The sequence below is a fragment of the Monodon monoceros genome, unplaced genomic scaffold (genome assembly GCF_005190385.1).
Source record: "Monodon monoceros isolate NGI ecotype Baffin Bay Population unplaced genomic scaffold, NGI_Narwhal_1 Super_Scaffold_21, whole genome shotgun sequence".
In the NCBI taxonomy this organism is placed as follows: Eukaryota; Metazoa; Chordata; class Mammalia; order Artiodactyla; family Monodontidae; genus Monodon; species Monodon monoceros.
The window spans coordinates 88373084-88382752 of record NW_021703778.1 but is presented as its reverse complement, the minus strand read 5'-3'; the positions used below and the strand labels follow the sequence as shown (position 1 = coordinate 88382752).

General features: G+C 51.2%; 3 protein-coding genes across 4 annotated transcripts; 2 read left to right on the top strand and 1 right to left on the bottom strand.

Moving 5' to 3' along the window:
- The first annotated feature begins 378 nt into the window (after positions 1 to 378).
- Positions 379 to 2167, top strand: SERF2 (small EDRK-rich factor 2). Of its 2 annotated transcripts, none has more exons than XM_029238817.1 (3): positions 379 to 495; positions 1093 to 1201; positions 1830 to 2167. In XM_029238817.1, exons 1-3 carry the CDS (start codon positions 489 to 491, stop codon positions 1891 to 1893), a joined length of 180 nt encoding a protein of 59 aa, XP_029094650.1. In that variant the 5' UTR covers positions 379 to 488; the 3' UTR covers positions 1894 to 2167. The 2 variants fall into 2 exon arrangements, with proteins under 2 accessions (XP_029094650.1, XP_029094652.1); XM_029238819.1 differs by having other exon boundaries at positions 393 to 495; positions 1807 to 2166.
- A 121-nt stretch (positions 2168 to 2288) lies between these two features.
- Positions 2289 to 7648, bottom strand: SERINC4 (serine incorporator 4). The gene is given in 15 exon segments (XM_029238820.1): positions 2289 to 3156; positions 3158 to 3341; positions 3536 to 3689; positions 3828 to 3873; positions 4055 to 4057; positions 4309 to 4381; positions 4780 to 4887; positions 5005 to 5098; positions 5283 to 5473; positions 5475 to 5489; positions 5746 to 5839; positions 5968 to 6047; positions 6517 to 6695; positions 6868 to 7044; positions 7521 to 7648. Coding segments are annotated over 15 exon segments (1530 nt in total). The 5' UTR covers positions 7623 to 7648; the 3' UTR covers positions 2289 to 3126.
- Positions 7649 to 8032: 384 nt separating this feature from the next.
- Positions 8033 to 9530, top strand: HYPK (huntingtin interacting protein K). The gene is made up of 4 exons (XM_029238816.1): positions 8033 to 8405; positions 8740 to 8795; positions 9148 to 9199; positions 9351 to 9530. The coding sequence occupies exons 1-4, from the start codon at positions 8244 to 8246 to the stop codon at positions 9444 to 9446; spliced, it is 366 nt and encodes a 121-aa protein (XP_029094649.1). The 5' UTR covers positions 8033 to 8243; the 3' UTR covers positions 9447 to 9530.
- Positions 9531 to 9669: the final 139 nt, after the last annotated feature.

The window sequence follows — 9669 nt, the reverse complement described above, 5'->3', positions numbered from 1 at the left end:
CCAAGAGTCTTGGTAACAGCACCGGCCGGACCATTTCAGCCCCCACGAACCCCCAGCCCTCTGTTCCCCCTACGTTCCCTCTGAGTGAGTCTGTCAGTGTCCCAAACCATCCCCTTATGAAGGCACTCTGCCAGGTCACGTGCCCAAGCCCGCGGGAGCACCACCTAGGCACCCGCACCCCTCCCCCCCCCCCCCTCTGCCCACGTGATCTGGCCTACTTTCTCCCCTCCCGACCTAACGACTTGTTCGGAAAGCCCCGCCCCACGCAGCGCGCTCGGCCTGCGAACCTCCGCCCGTTATCCGCCCGAGCTCCAGCGTGGCTCGCGGCCTCCACGTGTTTCTTCCTGTCCAATGGGAATCGGCTCCCGGGCGCGAAGGGGCGGGGAGGAAAAGACAACTTCGTTACGCTTCGAGAAAGGGGCGGGGCCTGCAACGTCGTACTGAACGAGGGGACGCAGCGGAGGCAGGCCGGAGCTGCTGCCGTCGCCATGACCCGTGAGCACTGAGACCCCCTCCTCTTGCCCTTTTCTCCTTTTCCATCCTAAACATGACTGCCGAACCTCGGCATTGACCTCGTTTTGGCTTCCCCAACGAGACCTTTCTCTAGGAGCGCTGTTTAGCGACCCTCACACTTGGAGCCCGGAAGTCGACCCTTTGCCCACCGAGACACTTCTTGAGAACCTCCCCACCTCGTCAGGCAAAGGCCCTCCCCGACGCTCTGCGGTGTGGGGAGAAGCCCTGCGCCCCTGTGATAAACCCAGATCCCCCCATTCCAGATCCCTGCCCATCCCCCACAGAGACCCAGACCGTCTACACATACCGCCACCCCCTGTCTGGGCCCCCATGCTGCCCCGAAATTCGAAGCACGCTTCTAGCAGGCTCCTCAGGACCGTCCTCCGTCCACTCCCCACTTTGACCTGCCCAATGGCAGCTACCCCCTCCGCCCAATCTGCAGCCTAGGCCCCGAAAAAGGCCGGTGTCGGCGCCCCGGGAATGAAGTGTTGGACCGTACGAGTGTCCGGTGAGGGGAGAGGGTCGCCGGTGTGTGGCCAGAAAGGCCCTCTCGTCTCACCTTTTATCTTCTTTCTCTAGGCGGTAACCAGCGCGAGCTCGCCCGCCAGAAGAATATGAAAAAGCAGAGCGACTCGGTTAAGGGAAAGCGCCGAGATGACGGGCTTTCTGCTGCCGCCCGCAAGCAGAGGTAGCCCCAGGGAGGGGAGGGGAGGGGAGGGGAGGGGTGGGGTGAGACCTGGGTTTAGACCAAGGGTTGTACCTGGAAAGAGTTAGCTCAGAGCTTACATCTGGACTAGTCGTGAGGGGCAGAGTGCATTGTTTCCTCTAGGGTTTTATTCCTCTCACCCTTTAAATTGTTAGGTCACAGCCTTATAGGAAGGGACTGGGGCGGGTGCTGCCCTCGGTCTGATTTCTGAGTGCCCCCGGGTCTGACCTTAAGGGCAAGGGCAGGGAGCTTCACATTTCAAATGCAGTGGTGGTTATGACAGCCCAGTACTTTTGGCCCTCCTTGCTGTTCATTTGTCCTCCCTTCTCCCAGCCTTCTCACTGGTGTTGCTGGGTGTGGTACTCAGCACAGAATAGCCTTGGGCCTGTGTGGCCAGACTTCTGACCCCTCGGGCAATAGGCAGATAGAGACTGATTGCCTTTTGAGCCTCAGCTCTCTTCCTCTTGTTCTCCTAGGGTGGGAATACAGCAGCCACATGCTGAATTTTGTCCCATCCACTTCCATCTTATCCTTTGTGCCCTTCATCCCCCTGCATCTTGTCCCTTTTGCCCTCTGGTACCTCCCAGTGCCCCATCATCTCTACCCCCAGGGACTCGGAGATCATGCAGCAGAAGCAGAAAAAGGCAAACGAGAAGAAGGAGGAACCCAAGTAGCTTTGTGGCTTCGTGTCCAATCCTCTTGCCCTTCGCCTGTGTGCCTGGAGCCAGTCCTACCACGCTCGCGTTTTCTCCTGTAGTGCTCACAGGTCCCAGCACCGATGGCATTCCCTTTGCCCTGAGTCTGCAGCGAGTCCCTTTTGTGCTTCCTTCCCCTCAGGTAGCCTCTCTCCTCCTGGGCCACTCCTGGGGGTGAGGGGGTTACCCCTTCCCAGTGTTTTTTATTCCTGTGGGGCTCACCCCAAAGTATTAAAAGTAGCTTTGTAATTCCTTGAGCGCCTGGTTTGACTGGGGATTTGGGGGGATGGGGATGGAGGAATGGCTGCCCTTTCCCACCAAGAGGGGAGAGAACTTCAGACTCTAAAAGGATGTGGATATGTAGACTAAGTGAAACATCACAGGAAAAAATTCTTTTTTGTACTGCAACAAACAGGTATTCTGGGTATGTGGTAGAGAAATCCTCTAAGAGCCTTAGGGACTTCTTTTCTGTGATTTTTTTTGTCCCCCACTCAGACTCTGAACATCATCCTACGGATGGAGTTGAGGTCCTAAGAAGGAAGGCTGCAAGACCTAAATTTATGCCCCTCTTCCGCATTCTTCCTCAGTTTGTTTGTCTGCTTGGAAGTTGGCCCAGATCCTGCTGCTCACTGACTTCCCATGGTTAGCTTCTCTCAAGTGTTCACATTCTCTTATGTTCTGTCATTCCTCATGTGAGGGTGGTTTTTGTCATCCCATTTCCTTTGACCTCAACATCAGGATTAAAACCTAGGGTAGTCTCTGTGCTCCTTTCTTCCTGTGTCCTGGTTTGTTCTAGGGTTCTGGGCTTCTTAAATCCCTGTACCCAGGGCTGAATTCCTTATTTTCCTTTTTATCTCCAAGGGCAGAGCCAAGTAAGTCTTCAGTCCCTGTTGGTCTTTCCCTGCCCCCATCTCCACCATGAGAGCCAGGAAGGAGCTGGTGCCGCACTGTCTGCTGGTTCCTGAGCTGCTGACTTGGGAGTCAGGCTCTTGAGCTGGGGTGAAGACGTAACGGTAGCTCCAGCGTGTCAGATACTTTGCCCAGGGCGTTAGGGTGTGTATGGCCACTTTTTTCAAGTCAGACATATACTGACTTTAGCCTAAAGGGAGGTAACTACCCATTATGTCCTTGAGGTATTTGTTGGGCTGGACAGCTCCTGTGAGTCAAGACTAGGGGTACAATTTGAAGGGAACCCCAGTTTGTTAAAAGTACCTAGACTGGATATTTGTTATCTGGCAATACTGACGCCATGACAGTGTCACCTGAAGATAAGAGGAGGCTGGGGGTCCTGGGTTGGGGACCAACAGAATGGTGCCAGTAGCAGCCCCAGATAGAGGAGTACACGGGCCTAGCATGAGGCAACCTTGACCCAGAAGGTAGTCCAGCTACCCGTGGTGAAAGTCTTTTCCAGTTCTGCTCCCTCATAGCTGTGGAACTAAAGTGTCTGGTTAGAGAATCGGGAGGGCCATGACTTTTAGATCTGTCCTACCACCCCACCGAAGAGTATGGTATATGGTAGACCCATGTGTGTGTCCTGAGAACTCGGGACTGGCCTTGAATTGCTCTTTCCCTAAAACAACTAGGTTTTCAGAAGAGTGTCCCAGGCCCGCCTCCATCCTACCTGAACCAGTTGGTGAGGGTAACCATGACATAGAGTGATGCAAGGAAGAAGACGAAGTGGAAGGCAGAATAGCTATAGGAAAGCTGCTGGGCTTGCACTGGAGGAGCTGGAGCGGTCTCTTGGTTAGCTGGCCTGGCAGCCCCACCTGTTTGCCCTGGAGAGAGGAAAGGACTGCTGGCAGCAGTGCTGCTGAAACACCTCTTCCCTCCTCCCCCATCTTTTGTGAAGGCACTTGAGGGCTCTTTGGCACTCTGCAGAAATCTACACTTATGGATCCTCACTTGACACTCACCTTCCTCTGGCTGCACTGTTTCAGGGCAGCAGAAACAGAGTGAGGGCTTTTGTAAAACAAAAGGCAGCATGTTTTGGAATGACTTTAGAAAGAATGTCTGGGTAACAGTATAGGAAACTCCTCTTCTTTGAAAAGATTGGTGTGGTGTAAAAAGTGGAGGCACACCTGGGTTCAAATTCTAGCTTCCGTATATAACTGGCTATGGGAACTTTGGTAAGATGTTTAACCTTCTGTGCCTCAATTTCTCCATTTGTAAAATGGAGCAAATACCTACCTCACAGGGTTGTTGTGAGGATTAAATTAAATGAGATTTTGTATGTAAAGTATCTAGCACAGTGCCTAGCACATTGTGGGTACTCAATAAAAGGTAATAGCAGCTAGAATCTGAGCATTCTGGGTAGAGGTTGATAGGATGTGTGTGTGTCTGTGACTATGTGTGAGGGGGGAGGGGTATTGGGGATATTGTGCTCTCCATCCTCACCTGGACCTCACAGCTGTAAACCTTGACAGTCCACAAGGGCCCAAATACCTCAGCAAGGTAGGAAGCCTTATTGCTGAGAAGGAAGAGATGGTTCTCAAGCTGGTCCAGTCAGATAGCAGGATTGCCTGAGGGCATTTACTGCTAGCTGGTTGATCCATATTAGTAACTCTCAGGAGGGTACTGTGCTCCTGGAGCCCTTTTCCACCAAAGATTTAGAAATCTTTTCATGTGAGGGCCTTGAAGTCTTTATACATTTTAAAAATTCTCAAGTCATTTCCCCTACCTCCTTCATCTCATACAGATCATCTGACAAGTGCTATTCTTAGAAGTTGTTTTTGTTCATGGGGAGCTTTCCTTTTATCTTGCTCTAAAGTTTAAATAAACCGTGGTCCCAGACAGTCTCCTGACCATCGTTCCCTGTCCTGAGCATCCTCCCTTCTCTCACGCCTTTCCCTTGACACCTTTATGCACCAAGCAAAAAGCACACAAGCATACATGATGCCAGCACTCAACACTGCCAGAGAAGTATCTGGTGTTTGGGGTTCCATTTTACTCAGGCCAGGCAGGCACAGAGTGATTCTGTCCTTGAAGGGTTACTGAGAAGGGGTAACAGAAGAGAAAGGTGGTAAGAACAAATAGGTATTTGGCAGGAGCAAAAAAGGTTTTAGCGTGGGGAAATCCATGTCCTGTCCTTACCACTCTGGAGGACGGCTGGATAGTGCAGAGAATGTCAGGTACATGATATAGCAGCTGTTGACAGAGGCTTGTAGAAGGCCAGAGTGGAGCTGCTCTGGGGAGAATGGGAATCCTTGCTTTAGCCTACAGCGTAGTAATTTCCTTTACTTCTACCCTCACTTGTACTTCTGTCCCCCCACCCTTTGGGGGAAGCAGAGAATTGACTGAGGTAGGGAGGCTAATGAAATTGCTATACCAAAGGTCCCCAAAATCTGGAATGTTGCAAGGCATGTATCCACTGAGGCGCATGCAGGGAGCGATGGAGAGGGAGAGGAGACCACAGCAACAAACATGCAGACTAAGCAGCATCTTGTTGAGCAGGCAGCCATCTGGGTGTGTGTAGTAGTGGAACAGGAGCACAGCTGCTACACCTGCCATGCTGTAGAATCCTAGGGTGGTCAGCAGCACAGCTAGGAACCAGCGGCAGTCGGGCTGCACCTGTTTGCCTAGGGGTGGGAGGTGGGCAATGGCTTGGCACTCCAACTCTTCTTTTTACCCATTATCAACTATTTCCCCTCTTCCAAAAGACTGGTGAGACTTACCCATCCCACCTGGCCCACAGTCATTTCACATTCCTGAGTTTTTCGATACTGCTTAGTGGTAAGCTCTGGGACCATCAACCTGTCATGTCCTTTGCCCCACCCAACTGGGTCTAGTAATGTCAGACTTCCCAGGAAGCCTTTAGGGTTATGTCCTCCTTACCAGTTCTTGTTCCAGGAACGGGCAAAGGCTGTAAAAAGCACCAACTGCAGCAGGATGAATGTGAAGCCTCTACAGATGCCAATGTAATGCCAGGCTGCAAGTGAGGCACCAGTGGGGAAATGTAGCTGATCATATCATTACTCCTGGTCCTCTTCCTACCCTCTTTTTTTCTTAGAAAATATTTTAGCTTACTTCCGCTGATCAGGATGAGATGGAAGGTACCTGGGAAGAGATGCTCATCAGGCATGCAGAAGGCAACAGCACAGAGACCTAGCAGGAACAGCAGCATGAGGAGCCAGAAGCTGGTTAAGAGGGAGAGAGAAAACCAGACTCAGAAGAAAAGGCAAAGGAGAGTGAACAGTGCCAGTGGAGGAAGGCAAAGGAGAAAGCCAGAACTATAGGAAGGGAGAGAAGAGACAACTAAGTATAGGAAGGGAGGAACCAGTCCCATGTGAGAGGGGCTGGAGATGGGCCCATCACAGCCCATTCCAAATTCTGACTTTCAGATACCTAAATAACATCCGGACAATGTTTTAGAGTTGACAAAAAATTTGCATATAGTAACCCCACTGTTATCTCCATTTCAGAAACTAGAATGTCAAAGAGGATAAGTGTGTGGCTTCTTGTCACACAGCAAGTATAGTGGAAGCAGGGACTTAAACCTGTTTTCCGTCTTTTTACAGTGCTATTACTTCATCTTGGAATTTCCTTTACTCAGCTTATGTCTACTTCCCTCCTCATCCCCTCCCCACCCAAAGAATACACACACACCTCTTATGCAGCTGTGCTCTCAGGCTGGTGGGGGAGTGGAGGTCGACCAACAGCACAGCCTGCAGCAGGCGAAAGGTGGCAGTTCCTGTACATACTCGGTATACAGCCCCAGAGCCGCTGAGCACTGGGCAGTGAGAGTGGCCAAACAGATGGGCACACAGCCCTGAGGGCATCTGGATCTGGAGGGAAGGTACATGTGAGAAATGGCTGGGCAAGTCATCATGCATAGAGAAGTACCTTCTTATGGGTATGTCCACTCATTTGTCCCCTTCCCCCAACCTGAATCTCTTGTTTATCTCAGGGTTTCTCCTTTTATCCTGTCCTGCTGCACCCCAACCTCCTCCCACTTACCCCATGTGCCTTGCCCCAGACTCTTTGCACTACCATCCTTGACAGCAGGAGGCAGCAGACTGCTGAGGTCCCCACATGGAGGAGGATGTAGAACAGGCGGCTACAAGGAGACTCCGTGATAGGGGGTCACCTAGAATGGCAGCAGCAGGTACAGGGAGCAGGCCCACAGCAGAGCACCTGAGGGGAGAGCAGATGCAGGGCAGCAAGGTGGAGATTTGCTGAGGAAAGGCTTACATTAATGTACATGTGAGGTTAACCCAAGAGGCTGAATTCCAAAATTTCCCCCTCCCTTCTCTTCTCTCCTTTCACTCAGGAATTCTCAGACTGTCTGGTTCCAAGCTATTTAGGATTGCCTTCCACTGACATCAAGTAGAGCTTTCATCATAAGAGCTTAACTGCAGGCTTGAGCAGAACTTTCTAAAAGCCTAAGTCACATCTGGCCTCTAATCTTTCCCAGGATCTAAATATCCGGTACCGGGTACATGGGAGGAGAGGTTTAATGATCAGTAGTCTTGGAGGCAAAGAAGCAGAAGGGCCTCACAAGTGAAAGGAAGGCCTATCATCTTTATCAGCTCCCATGGGTTTTCCTCCCCAGCTTCAGCCACCATTCCCTTCCATTTTTTCAGATAGCGCTTGCTCCAGTACCCTCTCACCTGATAGAAGGGAAGACTCACTGTGACACTGCTGACTCCACTGCGTTGCTGTGCCAGGCGGAGGGAGGTGCTGGAGCTTGTTACCGCCTTTGCACCCACCATCCTTATCCCAGGGATTAGGCCCAGGTCCACCAGATGGAAGGAAGATGAGAAAGTAGTAGCTTTCTTTTGTCCTCAGCCCATTGGACTCCTGCTGTGCCGGGGCTGGTCACCCAGTTTCAGGCAGAATGGGGAGGGACATCAGGAAAAGAACACCGACCTTCAGGATGTGGCAAATGCAAATGTCCCTGTGAAACTACTTTCTCCCCGGGGTCCTTGGGCCACTCAGTCTGTTCTCCCCAGATTAGGGAGTAGTTTGCATATCTGGCTTGTAGATTAGCATTCTTAATTGGTTTAGGATTAGACGTCATCCATCTTGAACAGAATTCCTTGGGGTGTGTGGGCTGGACCTAGGTGAAGAGAAGGGAAGGATGGGAAGGCCTGGAGTGGTGACGGGTTAGGTCTGGGACACGGCCTGGCAGAAAGCAACACTAGAAGCCCGAAAGGAAATCTGAGAGGCGTACTGGTTTCCTCGCTGAAGTTCTAGAACCAGAGCACCAAAGAAGGTGTGGCCCAGGGCCGGTCCCGCCTCCTCCTCTCCCGGCGGAAGTTGCGAGGCAGTTACCGGAAGTCTTCCTGAGGCGAGGCGGGGCCGGGTCTCTGGCGCGGCGTGGTGGGATCGACATGGCGACAGAGGGGGACGTGGAGCTAGAGTTGGAGACTGAGACCAGCGGCCCGGAGCGGCCTCCAGAGAAGCCACGGAAACATGACAGTGGGGCGGCGGACTTGGAGCGAGTCACCGACTATGCTGAAGAGAAGGAGATCCAGAGTTCCAATCTGGAGACGGTGAGGTTGGCCGGGAGCCTGTCTGGGAGGGATGAGAGCAGGAGGGGCTTGGGAGGCTGAAACTGGAAGCCCAGCTCCAGGACGGGTCTCCATCTCCATGGTGGGAGGAGGCAAGAAGGAAACAACCGTCACTGGAGCCCGCCGCTTGCGAAAAGGAACTTGATGGAGATTGGGTTTAAAATGGGTCTCAGGTGCACAGAGTTGAATTAAACGTAGGTCCCGGTTCCTGGTACGCTTGTCATCGTGAATACACCTCACCCGCTTGTTACTGGTATTTTAGATTATTAGGAATTGTCGGTAAGCAGAGCAGTAACTAGATCTTTCTTTCCCGTAGGCCATGTCCGTGATTGGGGATAGACGGTCCCGGGAGCAGAAAGCCAAACAGGAGCGGTAAGTCGTTTTACCTACGGGCCCCTCTCATTCCCCCAGACAAAAAAAGCCATCGTTAGACCTTTGTACCTTGTACTGTTCTTCAACTCTATCACCCATTTCTGCAGATCTAAGATTTACAACTTTACTCTTGTTGGTGGAAGGAAAGGCCTCCTGGCAACACCTGCTGCCTGCTGTAAATATTCCAGGGGATGGGATGGGATGTTAGGTGAGAGGGTGGGAGTCGTTTTGTATTTTCAGTCAACAGTGTTTATCAAGAGTCATTTATTTGTAAGGCACAGCTGGAAAAAATCCCTTCTGGGAGTTTATGATGGAGGTAAAGAATGAGGACTAAGTACATGAATATTTGCAGGGAGAAGGAACTGGCAAAAGTCACTATCAAGAAGGAAGATCTGGAGCTGATAGTGAGTAGTAATGTCTAACTGGTGTATGGGTGGGGGCGGTTTCTTTGTCTAATTTGGGTTGTTTCCTGAAACAAGTAGAGTCCTCATGTTTTGCTTGCACATTAATGCCCGGGAGGAGACTTGGGTAAAATCATTGATCCTTTTCCTGCAGATGACAGAGATGGAGATCTCGCGAGCAGCAGCAGAACGGAGCTTGAGGGAACACATGGGCAATGTGGTAGAGGCTCTTATTGCCCTAACCAACTGATTTGTGTTTTCTCAGACCTACCCACTGGATTAACTTATTTCAATAAAGATGTCGTGTTTTTTTTTTTTCCAAGTTGCAGTTTTATCATTTTGGATCAAGTGCAATGTATATCATATTGTATTTTATTGTGGGAAATTTACATGTTGGAGTATAACCCTTAATGAACCTATGTGAAGGATCAGTGTAGAAGAGTACCTTATGTTCAGATGCAGATGCTATGTGG